Source organism: Melanaphis sacchari, unplaced genomic scaffold (assembly GCF_002803265.2).
Source record: "Melanaphis sacchari strain LSU unplaced genomic scaffold, SCAv2.0 Contig436_pilon_pilon, whole genome shotgun sequence".
Lineage (NCBI taxonomy): Eukaryota > Metazoa > Arthropoda > Insecta > Hemiptera > Aphididae > Melanaphis > Melanaphis sacchari.
In genome coordinates, this window is record NW_020271281.1 from 129,979 (window position 1) to 144,867 (window position 14,889).

Here is a 14,889-nt window from a genome sequence, read left to right on the forward strand (position 1 = left end):
CGTAAACTTTAAATTATTATTTTTAGCGGTTCAGTCTAAACGCAGTTATTGTATCTAAATTTAATTATAAAATATTGTAATACAATACATTATAATCTTATTAATCTTATTTAATCTTGATATTTTTGCGGGAGTCCAAGATATCACTCCTTTGGAATACTAGTGCTCCAAAGTAGAACAATTTGAGAACTGCTGGTTTAATTAAACCGAAACTGTGGTTTGAGTATAAAACACATAACGTAATGTATGTATAATATACGGGGTATACGCACGTACGACCACGCACGGAAAATGGTGTTCAAACGACGCGTCGTCAAGACGAGGAGATATTATGATAACAATAATAATAATAACAACAATAACACTTAGGGTAATCACAATGATAATATCGTAGACTCATCTTTACGTTTTCGGCAGATAACACGTTTTACTCCATACGCGATAATTATAGCAGTTATATACACTAGCGGACAATCCGTTTTTTTATCGTTATTATTATTATTATTATTATTATTATATACATATTCCTACTATAGCGACAGTTAGACTATACTTTTATATGAGTTTTTTGGTTTTTTTTTACCATCGGCTGTGGCTAGACTACTGCATATAATTACGCACGTCAGTAGTCATCGTGCATGCGTATTACACTTTATGTAGTTTAATCTTCCAGGGAACGTGCTCGGAGACCGTTGTTGATTAAACTCGTACAATACACAATATATATTATATTATTATATCATATATGATTATTATAGTACTGTTGACTCTTATAGTTATTGTTATATGTTCAGGTCCTGTTTAAATCTAAATAATATTATGGGCATATTCGTATTTTTTTTTTTTACTCCATTGAAAATAAATTGCGCCACAAAAAAAGCGTTTTTTAACGCCTGCAGGTGATTACGAATAATGTTATGGGTGGCGTGCGGCAAATATCAAATGTTATAACGTGATAATATATCAATAGAAAATAAAAAAAGTTTTCCACATTACAAAGAAATTTACATTTCTAAAAAATAGCTGTGTATGATTTGCATGGGTATATAGGATAACTAGGAGTTGAGTGATCGGAAATAAGCACTCCTGTACTTATAAGTATTAGGTATGTATAGCGGCTCCATCAGAGAACGAGTTCTGGATGTAGTATTAACCATGATTTTTTTGTGTTTTATGAGTTTATATAAGTAATTTCTTCAACTCTCTCATCCCCATTTATCAATCTTGACTACGTCACTGAATATATGGAACTTTTCCTTCCAATAAAACTATCTATGAGAATGTTATTTTATTAAGTAAATTGATATACGGTTCATTGATTAACTCTTATGCGATCATTGGGCCAAGAGTTTATTCTATGTTACATATAAATATTATATTAATACGTGATAGTATTTTCTTTTATATATTTTATTTTATTTGTATTATTATTGCGTTGAGCGGCGCGTAATACTTATAATATATAATAATATATACAGGTGACAGCAGGTTCATATTATTATAATTACGACATATTATTGAATTACGTAATGAATCCTAATCGTGCTATTACGAAATCTTACGCTTCTTTCAAAACTTGTTTTATTATGTTAATATTGTTCACCCGTACGTTTGAAATTTGAATAAACTGTATAGATACTCACACAAACACATATAGTAGGTTCATGGACATAGACAAACGGATGTGCACGTGCGGGAGTCAATCATATACATTATTATATTTTAGAATATGGACAAGACCTAGGAGAAGACTTAGAGTGTCGAGTGTATATGTTAGAGATGTAACATGTAATATGTATATGTACATTGTTTCTGATTATTCATCAAGAAAATATGTACGCAAATTTGTCGTAATTAATTAGTCGTAAAATAAGTTAACTGATATTTTTGGTAATGTAGCCTCAAGGATATCCTCTAAAACATCTTTCCTCCCATTATATCGTAGTTGTACATTAATGAAAAAGATCAATCTGTTACTAGAATATAATATGATGTTTGCACTGTTTATGGTGTTTTACGGTTTTTAATAAGTAGGTATACTAAATAAGCCACAAATAGGATATTTTAAGAAATTATGGATCATACATATAAAAAAAAAAAAAACATAGTTCAATAAGTCATCATTGCTTAGAATGCTTTTAATTTTATACATCATTTTATACTTCTTCCCATTATAAGTAAAAAAAAAAAAAATTAATTTATGTTGCAGTGTCAAAATAAATTAGCAATGATATTGAAATTTTACCTATTAATAATTTATTGATACATTTAATATAAACAATAATTAATGCGATAAATAACAGTTTTGAAAATTGTCTAAAACCTAAGTATATTTGTATTACCTATTCTTAATTATTATTTTATTTTTTAAATCAACCATCATAGAGTAACAAAAAATGTAATAAACAATTACCTTTTAAAGTTTTTAGTATTTAAAATACTATTCAGCATATAAAACAATTTTCCTACTAGGGATTTGAATAATATATAATTACAAATTTATCCGTTCATATATAAATAACAAATAATACCAAATGAAAGAAACAAATTTAAATTCGTTACTAGGTTTGACATATAAAATAGTGATAGTACTAATACTTAATTATTTTAAGAGTTGTAACCCAGTAATAGCCATTTTAAAAATTAAAAACACGAAGTAAATAAATAAAATTATACAGCCATAGAGGCATATTTTATACACGTAAAAAATAATACTTATATCGCTTAAAAATATCTATTCTTTTAAAAAAAAAAAAGTTTTCCTGACGAAATTATCTAAATTTAGGCATTTACATTATAATTATTTGTTACAATACTGAAACAAACACTGGTGTTGTATAATAATTACCGGTATTTAAATATTCCTGTTCTTATTAATAATTTTATTCAATAAATAATTTTAAATACAATTTTTTAGCATCGAATATAGCAAGGTACTTGCAACCATAAAAATTAGACAGTGTTTCAAAATGTTTAAGGAATAAATAATATTTTATTGTTAACTGAAGTTATCTTTAGTAAACTTTTATGAAAAAAATAAGCACGCAATAACTAATTTATATTTATTAAACAATTATTTTTTCTTCTATAGCCTATAATCTACATCTATTACGATTTAGTGTGAAATATTAGTGACGATGCTTAGTAGACTAAGTGAGTAATATATATATATATATATATTAGAATACGTATTTCTACCTATGACAAAATTTAGATGACAGTTGATTGGATTATAAAAAGCCAAGCTGTTTTATACAGATTATATTTTTCTTCTCTCTTCTATACACGAAAGCCGGTGAGTTATATATTATTATAAAGTCACTAGTCAGTTAAGATATTTATTATACTTAATATTTTTCTAAAATAAAAAAATTACGCACGGTGGACCACGCTTGGGTTCAGAACCTCACCGGATTCGCCGACGGATGCGTTTGCGCTCGAAAACTTACCACCGAAACCGGTATCAGAATTTATTAGAATTCAGCGGTCGTCAGTTTATCTATATTTGAAACGATGTAAATATTATTTATGAACCTCATAACGTCCGTAAAAATATTCTAAACCGTATTCTCCGCGCTATCTGAAATAAACATTATTCATATATCATTATTATTATTATTATTCCATTCAAATGCATATACATATTAAATATACTTATTGTCCACATTAATAATACAAAAAAAAAATAAAATAAAATAGTTTTGACATTTGTAGCATGGAAAATGAATCTGAAAACAAGTTGCTTCTTGGTTGATATAATATTTTAACGCTACATCAACGATCTATTTTGCATCTATATTGTACATATTAAATTTATAATATAATGTATATTTTTCATAATATATAATATATAATATACATTGCATAAATATAATCATACATTTATGATTATGCTCTGCAGCACTACACGCTGAGCCGACTGCAACAGAAAACCTTTTTGCCACTAAACCCAAATCAATACAATACAATATAATAAACAGTATGATGAATATTTAAATGTCTTTACTTATTATTTTGAAGTTTTAACTTTTTCGAACATTTTATTTTTAAATACTACCTTGATGTTGATGACATTTTCAAAACAATATTTTAAAAATTAAATTTTTATTATTTTTTTTTTATTTTTTATTTTTTATTAAATTGTCGTTCAAAAATTTTAAAAGGCTTCAAAATAATGGCACTCAAATGGAATACCTTAAATATAGGGTTGTGTGGTGTATACGATTTTTTTAAATTCGTTTGCAATGTACAAAAAATTCGAACTACGTGCGGTTGTAACTTGTATATTATGTGGTCCATGTAGTGTACCTACTTATATTATAATGATATTAAAATTTATAAAATATAAGTAATAAATCAACCTACAAAAAAACTTCTTTAATATTCTCGGACATGTTAGGTTAGACTGTTTGAAATAATAATGAAAACAAATTCAAAATACAATCATGTAATATATTATACATACCTATGCATATGCGTAAGAAATATGTAGATATAATATATTTATGTACACAATACAAATGATTATATACAATTTGAATTCAAAATTTCTTGATCGTATGAAGTGTCACATTAAAAGGTATTTAAGTATAAGGTATACCTATATAGCTGTTAAAAATGTTTTTTTTTAATTTTAAATAGTTTTTTGCTATATTGTTTTACTTGGAACATTAATTTTTTTATTGATTGCATAACATTTTTAATAATTATACCTTATAACTAATGACTATCTAAATCCGATGAATAATTAATTATTCACTCAAAGTTTTGATATCATTAAATAGATAATAATTTAATGTATTTTATTTGCACTAATATGATCTTATTAATAAGTTTATATTATTATTATTTGTGTTCAGTAAAATATTGATAAAAATAACGTATTTCTGATTATATACTACAGTAATATAGTCGAGTTTATAAGCTTAAATTAAATAGGTTTTAAGTTATAACTTATAAACGTAAATATTATTTTTATTAGTAATAATAAATAATAATAGTATATGTAAACACTATTTTAAATTAAAAAAATGATTTAAAATTATAAGCAATCAAATTATAACAATCTAATATGATTGCGTATATTATACTTATGAAACTAAATTAATTAAAAAATATAATTTTTATTGGCTTATAAACAACAATACATTTAAGATTGCAGTAGTATAAGTTTAGTTTTGTTATTATATTATAGTTTCACACATTTCATTAAATTACTTTTTTCTGTTTGGCCATTGTTATAATTTTGTTCGGTATCTATTGTCACACTATCTGAAACCATCCATAAGAAAGTATTAGACACAGATTTATTCTATATTTTGGTTAACTTCATGAGCCAGGCCATCAATATTGATGTATTATATAATTAATAATTCGCATTTTACCTGACGTAATATCGGAATATTACGAGTATATTAATATTTTTGGTGGACACTGGTAAAACTCAACTAGATAACTGTAAAACTATAAATATATGATATGTATATAATTATAATATTATACTCACTACTCACATACCCTTTAAATATTATAGTTATGTATATACATATACATAATACATATATATATATATATATATATATATATATATATATATATACTTACACCATATTGTTACTTGCATCAGTTACCACCATTATATACAAACCGAAATCGATATTCCGACACAATAAAAAATATACAATATATTATCGATAGTGTGTTTCAAACATTGTGCACTCGGCTATTCGATATCGGCTATAAATATTAAATGTACTATACACGACAATATATTATATTATAAATACGCACACACGCACGCGCGTGCACAAACACACACCCACGCACGCACGCACGCACTCATGAATGCAAGAAAGCTTAATAAACACACATAATGCGTGCGTACGAAGGTAATTTTTATTTAACCGCAAAGAAACTTAATGTACCGAAAACTTATCGGGTATATCTGGTCGCATATCTAATAAATAAATAAATATATATATATATATATTTATATGTGTGTATATGGATGTATGTATGTATGTACATTTAATGGATTTCCGCGATTTTTGCATTGTTGCAGAACGAAAAACCCGAGGTGAAACAGAAATGGGCGTCTCGGCTTTTAGGGAAGCTTCGGAAAGACATAACTCAGGAGTGCCGGGAGGATTTTGTGCTGAGCATAACTGGCAAAAAACCGGCCATGTGCGTGCTGTCCAATCCCGACCAAAAGGGCAAAATGCGGCGCATCGATTGTCTCCGACAAGCCGATAAGGTATATTAATTTTGGTTGCACCATACTATTTAATTAATATATTATATACACATAGTAGGTATACCGTGTGTCGTGAAACAATAACAATAAAACACAGTTATGCATAACAATCGGATTCAGGGCTCTGGTTGATTTGTTATAATTTAAACATCACGAAAAGCGGTTTAAATATTTATTTTATACATTTGACACGATTATAATACATTATTATGCTCAACATTTTTATTTACAATAGCTGTTTTTATTAGAAAGTTACTAAAATTTACAGTATTTGATTATTATTATAATTTTAATTATAATACAATTAATATCACTTAATTATTCTTAAATGGCATAATATTATATAAAATCTCAACGTTGTGTATTTAATATTTATTGTTTTTTTTTCAAAATATACACTATTATGTAAGCATACATATAATCTTAATAACATTGCAATTAACGACAAAAAGTATCGAATTTGTAAACGATAAACGTACATCTCAATACAATTGATCGTAAAATAAGTACAAAATAAAAAGAAACCTGGAACTTTTTTACGAATCAATTTTATAAACTGATATATTATACAAGTAATAAACTAACCCTTTAAATGAGAATAGTATCGATTGATTTTAAATAACTCGTTTTATTTTAACAACTTTCTAATTATTAACATATAACATATAATAAAGGTGTTTACTTGATTTTTATATTATATTAACAAAACGTGCTTTAATTTTGCATGTAAATTTTTATTCGCTATTTATTTGAATTGATGATCAAAGTTTAAATAATTAAGAATCATACAATCTTATTACTTGTACAGTACAGTTGGTAAATTTAGAAATACGTTTATTTATTAACTTCAAATTTATTTAAATATGTAATATATCTTTTTTTAATGTATCTATTAAACGATTGTATTATTATAAATTTCCATTTATTTATTCTTTGGGAAAACTGCGATCAATTAAACTCAAACGTGAGTATTGATATTAATGAAATAATATTATAATATTCACCAAAATATCATTAGATTTCGTAAGATTAAAACTAGAAAATAAATTAGAATACTTAGGTCCTAAATAATATTTTATACTTAATTTACGCTGCTTACTGATTACATAATATGTCATTCATAATGTCAAGGACTCTTGGATATTTCAAATTTTAAATAAATTTTTTTTTTGTAATAAATAATATACAATAAAATCGACACTATAAGCATATCTGATGAGTAAATTAAAAGATGATAGGAAAAAACACATTAAAGCTATGAAAAAAGCCACCTTGTTTATAAAATTTTCTAAATTTAAAATTGACTGGAGTTTTTCAAGCAACGAAAAACAGTGATCATGACAAATCAACATAATTAAAACGTAAATTCTAGCAACATATTTGTTGTTTATGTTATATAATATTATAAATGTTACAATTTAAACTTGAGATTTTCAAACTGTGAGACGCGTCTCTCAAAAGAGGCACAAGCACTATTAACAGGGGAGGTGCAATATAAATATTGATATTGTACCTATGACTATAGTACTAATAAAAGTTGTTTTATTTATTCAAGAGAGGATAAATTTTTTTATTTTTTGAGATGTGTGAACCAAAAAGTTTGGGAACCACTAATATAGACACTACGCGCATAGTTTAGTTATAATTTTCGTGGTGATGAAGGGATATTTTAAATGTCAGTACTTATAATAGTACAGTCTCATTTACGACGTATGCCGTCCTTTTTACAACCAACTTGTCAACGAATATAAATTATTATTATATATATATGTATAAATTATTTTAATGACAACGACTTTTTCTGTTATCTTTAATTACGTCTAATATTTTTTATTCATAAAATAATGTTTCATCATATTAAATTTAAAATAAAATAAGTTTTTTTATAAAAATAAATACGTACGATACATTTATATTTAAACTTTTCCAAAAAAAAACTTTACAATAAGCTACTATTACTTTATTTATTATAAAGTATTAAAGTGATATAAACATTTAATATATTTTATATTAAATCCTACTTATACTTTTAGTCGATAAAAAACGTATTCAAATATAGTATATATGTTAATATCTATATATTACATATGTATATACTATACAGTTTTCATTATAAAGTTTAACTAAGTATAGTTAAACTAAAATAGAATGATTCGTGTCATATTATTATAATTTTTAAGTATAATTCGTTAAATAAAAATAACAGTCTTACATTATTTTAAACGTTTTAATACCATCATTAAAATGCGTACTACATTTTTACAATGTCGTAATACACAAAATTGTATACGTCGTGTAGGCTCACCGTATACATTACTGAATAATAATGAAATATCTTTTGTGGGTGATGTGAAGTATTGCCGATCATAAGACTCGTTTTATATGTTAGTACACATATAGTCATCTTTTTATTTCGAATTTTAAGTGTAGAAACATATTATTATTATTATTATTATTATTATTATTATTTTGTAGTTAAAATAAATAAAAGTAACCCATAATACAACCTAAAAAAGTATTTTGGAATAAAACTGTTCAGAGTATACAATTTATTTGGTAGCAGTAAAATTAAATTCACAATATAACAATAACGAACGGATGTATTTAAATATACTTGTATCAAGTGTAAATCTTAAGTACAGCTGTGTATACAATTATAATACCGCATTTTGTAAAATGTCTCTAATTTTTCTTAGTGATTATTGGTGGCAAAAATAGTTTCATATTTCGGATTTTTTTTTTTTTTTTGTTTGATAATGTTCTGCTTATTGTCAAAATATTGCTCCGCTTAAATAACAATTTAATAAATCGTTCATACGCTTAATATATTATAGAGCCGAACAGCGTGGATTAAAACCGACGACAGACTACTGCCTTTCTCACATCACGTCGCCTCGTAGGTACCGCTGTATTTATATTTTATTTTTATTTTTTTTCGTTCTTCGTAGTCGACACTTTTTACACATTCAGTTCACGTGCTATGTCGCCGCCGCCGCCGCCAACGTGTTCAGTTCTCACAAAAACGTACGCTCGACAACCTAGCGAGCACGTCGTTGTCGTCATAGTCGTCTCAACCGATACCCACGCCGTATTTAAAACATCGTGTTCAGTCTGTTTCCTTCCTCTGTGTGTATACGACACGTCCTCAGTCATTACACCAGGATGGTGAAGAAGGAGGTAGTAGTGCGTTCAAAGTGATAAGACGAGGGAAGGGGGAATATCATTAGAGAAAAGACGTTTGACATTACAAATTAGAATGATATGATTATTTATAATACGACCATGTCGTTACAATCAAACGTAATTATATTTTATTTTAATGCTCATAAAATTTTATAAAATCAATCTCTTTTGTGTCACACTTTTATAAAATCTAAAACACAATTAAAATATTATTCGCGTTTATGAAATGGACAGTTTCGACAAAATATAACGACTAATAAACATTGAAGTTTTATTTAGAGTTTTCTCGAGTTCCACACTTATTATTCGTTCTTATTGAGTTAACATTATTTTTTCTCTTCATCAAACTTGTCTTTTCGGTTGGTTAAGCATTGTAAATTATGTATAAATTTTGAAATACTTAGGTAATATTTTTATTCATATTCATATTTTTTTAATATCAAATGAATATATTATTTTTAACTCATACACATTTTTATTAGAAAAATATATAGACAGCCATTAATATAAACAAAGATGCTTTCCCTGTAATCTATTGGTCAGTAAATTTCAATATAAAATATGTGATTTAGTGTATATATTACAATAAATATTCAATGAAATGCAGTGGAAATTTAAATTAGGTATGTTAGACAAGTCAATGTATTTAATTTAAAAAATATTACATCAATAATTATATCTTGATAGTTTTATTACCTTTCATTAAGTCAGTAATATTAATAATATAAAAATAAAATAATAAATAATACTAACGATAAGACTTTGCCACCTTGAGAACTATAATAAATGTATGATGTGTCAATTATAACTATATTATTCTATATAAAATTTAAAAACTCAGTACCGTGTAACTCTTCGACAATAATTAAAGATGCTACCAAAGAAAAACGATAATTTAATACGGCTTTTATTCATACCGGCATGTAGATTTATAGTTTATTCAAGTTAATACTGTTTAAAAATATATAAATTTCTTAGGTGTTATTTTCATTAAGTATTACTTAAAGTGATTTTAATTCAATGTAGATCCTTCGTGCTTCGGCGTAGTTTGAACATTCATTCATTCTGTAGTTAATTATCACATTTCCCTTACACTTGTCACCTATTGGAGCCGTTTATGAGAAAAAGGAGTGAATTGGATGGGTGTGTTCTATTCTGGCTCGGGAGGTAGTAAGTAGTAACTTCGTATCTTCTTTTAAGATTGTAGGGGAGCTTCAATTTTTTGATGGAAGGTTTTATATTCTTTAATTTATTTGTGAGAGGTACTTTATTCCAATAGTTTTATAATGTTTCATTGGTTTTGCAATTGATAGGATTATGAACTTCTTCGGCTGTGGTTAGGTTAATTTTTTTGGATTTATGAAATATGACAGTTTCGTTTGTAATTAGACCAGTTTTTTCGTTTCCAAGCATCCCGACATAAAAAGGAACCTATTTAAATGCAATTTGTTTAATAGTATTTGATAACAACTCTTGGATGTGTTACACATTGAGATTTATTTTTATTTTTTTGTTAAATATTATTGCGTGTAAACGCATATGACATATATATGTATATGTTAGAATTCTACATACACATCTAGTTAAGAAATATTTACTTTTATATAATTGTTTTATTTAAAAATTTGAAATCAAATAATTATACAACCATTTTCCACATAAAAAGTAATAACTATTATTTATTACTTATAACTGGATATCCGATTTTTACTTAAAATTACATTCTGTCATTGTGATAAATTTATAAATATTAACATCACTCTACTTTTATACTTAAATAGGCAATTAATAATCATTTATATCGCACATAGTATACGTTTATGAGTTTTAACAAACCATACACTTTTTTTACAAACTGGAAAATTAAATTTGCGACAGTGGTGTACCCGTATGGCCTATCTACAACGCCGTCTGATCATAATTTTTAGGTTTAAGTTGTTAAAAAAGTTATCATATTCACGAAAATAAGAACAGAAATAATGAGTCAAGTCAGAAAAACCAGATTCTCTTGCGTTAAATATTCTAACGTGATAATTTTTTATAATTTTTAATAATTTATCTATACGATATACAATAAATATATTATTTAACACCTGTAAATGAATAATACTCATTTATATTAATATTGGTTGTTATTTTATTCAAAATATCTGATACTATTGTCGACCTCAATAATGCTTATTTAGTAGTTGTGTTTATTATTCAGAACAATCATTTCAACATAAAATAATGTGGGGTTGTCTGATAAATCGTGGTATTGTTATTATATATATTATTATAATAATTAACTTTAGCATACCAATGTGTAACATGTTCTCAAATGCCTTTCTTAATCTAGGTATATACATACTTCAAATTATGACTCAAATTCTTCTAAGATTTTTTTTAATGAGGCTCAATCCCATTAGGACCAATCTTCTCTAAATTAAATAACTATCCTAGTAAGTAGTTTCTCTTGACATGTTTTTTCATTCACTAAGCCATTTGTAGTAATTAAAAACTAACTATGTACTATTTTTTTATTTTCTAGCATGTCATGTACCATAAATAAAATAATATTCGTGATGGTACAGTAGAAACATTCTGTATTATTTGGAATAAACTTGTATGTCGTATTAGTATTAAATAAATTTAAAACAAATATTACTGTTTAAAAAACAAAAATCTAGAAGTTGATTAAGTTGAGAGGTAGTACTCTAAATTGAAAGTTGTATTAAAATATTAACATTTTAGAGCATTTTTCATAATTTCTCCCTTTTCTCCTCGCCATTTTATTGTTCGAGCTCCAAATACGCCACTAGGTTTACAGTTATAATAATAGGTATTATAATATTATAGTATAACATGCTTATATATTATAATACTTATAATAACAACAACATATTATAGAATAATGTGTACAGGTGCGAAAATTCCGGTCGTAAATCAAATACAATGGTAATAAATAAGGTGACCGTATAATAATATATACACTTGTACGGAGGTATATTATAATATGCGTTTAATGTAAGTACATCGTCTTCGCCATCACACGCGTCAAATATAGTTTACATCCTCTTCCATGCGTTATATTATAAACCTAGTTAGCAAACTACACTGTAGCAGAGATACGTATTATCGAGTAACCCATACCTATACACACTCGTGTACGTTTTATAAGGTACGTGTATATGTAAGTATCCATAATGTATTCAAAAGAAAAACAAACAAAAAAAAAAAATACATATACATAACAAAACACGTCTCCTGACAACGTGACGTTTTCGGTTTACAATATTATGCCGCTGTTGCAGTCGACTATAAGTCGTAGGAAGTAGGAACCAATATAAATATATATATATATTAAAGCGGCGATGCGCGTATGAACGTTAAGTACACATTGTTTCGCTCTCGTTGACGCGGTATAACGTGTCTAAATCAAAAAGACGCCCGTGGCGCGGTATTCTCCGCGGCACCTTTATTATGGCGGTTGGTTTTATTTTTATTAAATTTTTACCTACGTCCTGATACACAATCGACTACATAATATTATAGTTCATCGGCAGCTGTATACACCTACGCATATGCAATATACGCAATCTCGTAGGTACTACCTGTATATGTACGATGACGGACATTATTAGTCATTGTCGTTAATCATTATTTTGAGACCCATTGATAACGGCGTGTCGGATGCGAAACAAACACGATTTCGTTACAATTCAATTTATTATTTCAATTCAGAGAGCATAGGTACTCGTAATTCGTATTCTATAAACATTAAACAGGTATACGTTATAAGTGACAATTCTAACTAAATTTCATAGTTAGGCGTGTGTGTATTTTTGCTATTATTATGTAATCACGTACAATGTTTATCTTGTTTAATAATTTAGTTTACAATTTAAAGTTGCTCATTCTCCATATAAGATTAAATTTATTTATATTATGCAGTGCGCTCTGGCACGCTGCACTTGCACCGGCACAAATAGATTTTGATAAGTATTGAAGTGACGAAAATACATGATTAAGTGTCTACTATTAAGTATCTTCTACTTCAAATATACTTATATTATTTAGGTAAATTAATAATAAATTTACAAGGTTATTTAAATGTTGCCGATATTATAAATCAATTGTGCTACACCATATCATAAATATCAACATCAACATTTGTTTAAAAATTAGTAAGTTTTGAAACATAGCTAATATAATTAATAGATACACTAAAAAACTTTTCATATAATATTATTCAGCTAGCTACCAATAACATAACGAACTGCTAACAAACAATAAATATTTATCGTTTTAAAGTTAATGCTAAAAATTTATGATGGTATATATTTTATAGCTATTAAATAATTCAAACTGAATCAAATGGTGTTAACCAAACGTATGTCGACAAAAAAAAAAAAAAATAATCGTAAAACTCTGATTAAATACACACATCAAAATAAAAAAAAGTATTTATACATAATATACAGCTAATGCAACTAAACTCCGAACGACAACACTGAATAACAGCTCTAAAGCTATATTTACTAGCTATATCTATACAGCTAAATAACACACAGTCAAAAGAAATGTCAATTAAAACCGTGATTTAAATACAACATACTCATATATATATATATATATATATATATACATTATTGTTGTCTACTATAAATCTTACTGACGGAACACATTTTCTGGGTTTGATTGCACTCAATCTTAACCGTCCGATCTCATTATAAAATGTTAATTTCGAGTCCGATACTCATTATTGCCGCAATGATATTGTACATACGTGTTGCAATAATTGGCTTAAAAATACAATAACTAATTGTATTAAACATTTTCGATCTCTGGTCGGCTCGTCTTCTGCTTCTCCGCTATCTCCACACTAAAACCAGAGTTCACTAGTCTTATAGCTTATAAGTGTGTGTATATGTGTATGTGAAGAAAGAAATACATCGAAGGTGGCCTGCTAATTTACAAACCAACGAGGTGTCTGTCACATCCAATTAGCAAAATTTATTGTCCATTACATTTTAGTGTTACACTGATTGTGAAATAGAATTTTTATTTCACTGACCCGCAACCGTGTGCATACTATACATATATTTATAAATATTATAATATGAACAGAAATACCGCACGCTGACCACATCATTATTATTTTTTATTATTCGTTTATTTACGGTGGACAAGTAAAATAATATTACAATATAGATGATCCTGGTAAACTACGCATGGTTTGGTCGTGGTTCGAAACAAAACCCGTACACTACCATTGTCAATAAATATGTATACAAAATGATTCACTAAGCATGCTAACTTACTTTTTGTTTTCTTTAGTAATGAATTTATTTCAACCCTGATTTTTGGAATCGTTAAGCATATTTAAAGACCGTATTTTCAATTATTAAGATTTTTATACCATTTAAGGAGAGTTCAGTATTGAAGAGTAGTACAAACTTTTTCATTTCAAA

General features: G+C 26.7%; 1 protein-coding gene across 5 annotated transcripts in view; it reads left to right on the forward strand.

Annotated features, from left to right (window-relative positions):
- The window catches only part of LOC112597656 (nuclear factor 1 X-type), a 148,143-nt gene that overhangs the window by 77,838 nt on the left and 55,416 nt on the right, over positions 1-14,889 (forward strand). For all 5 annotated transcript variants that reach the window (XM_025343786.1, XM_025343784.1, XM_025343787.1 and 2 more), the window contains exon 3: positions 6,062-6,253. In XM_025343786.1, the coding sequence (XP_025199571.1) occupies positions 6,062-6,253 (192 nt within the window). The remainder of the gene's footprint in view (positions 1-6,061; positions 6,254-14,889) is intronic.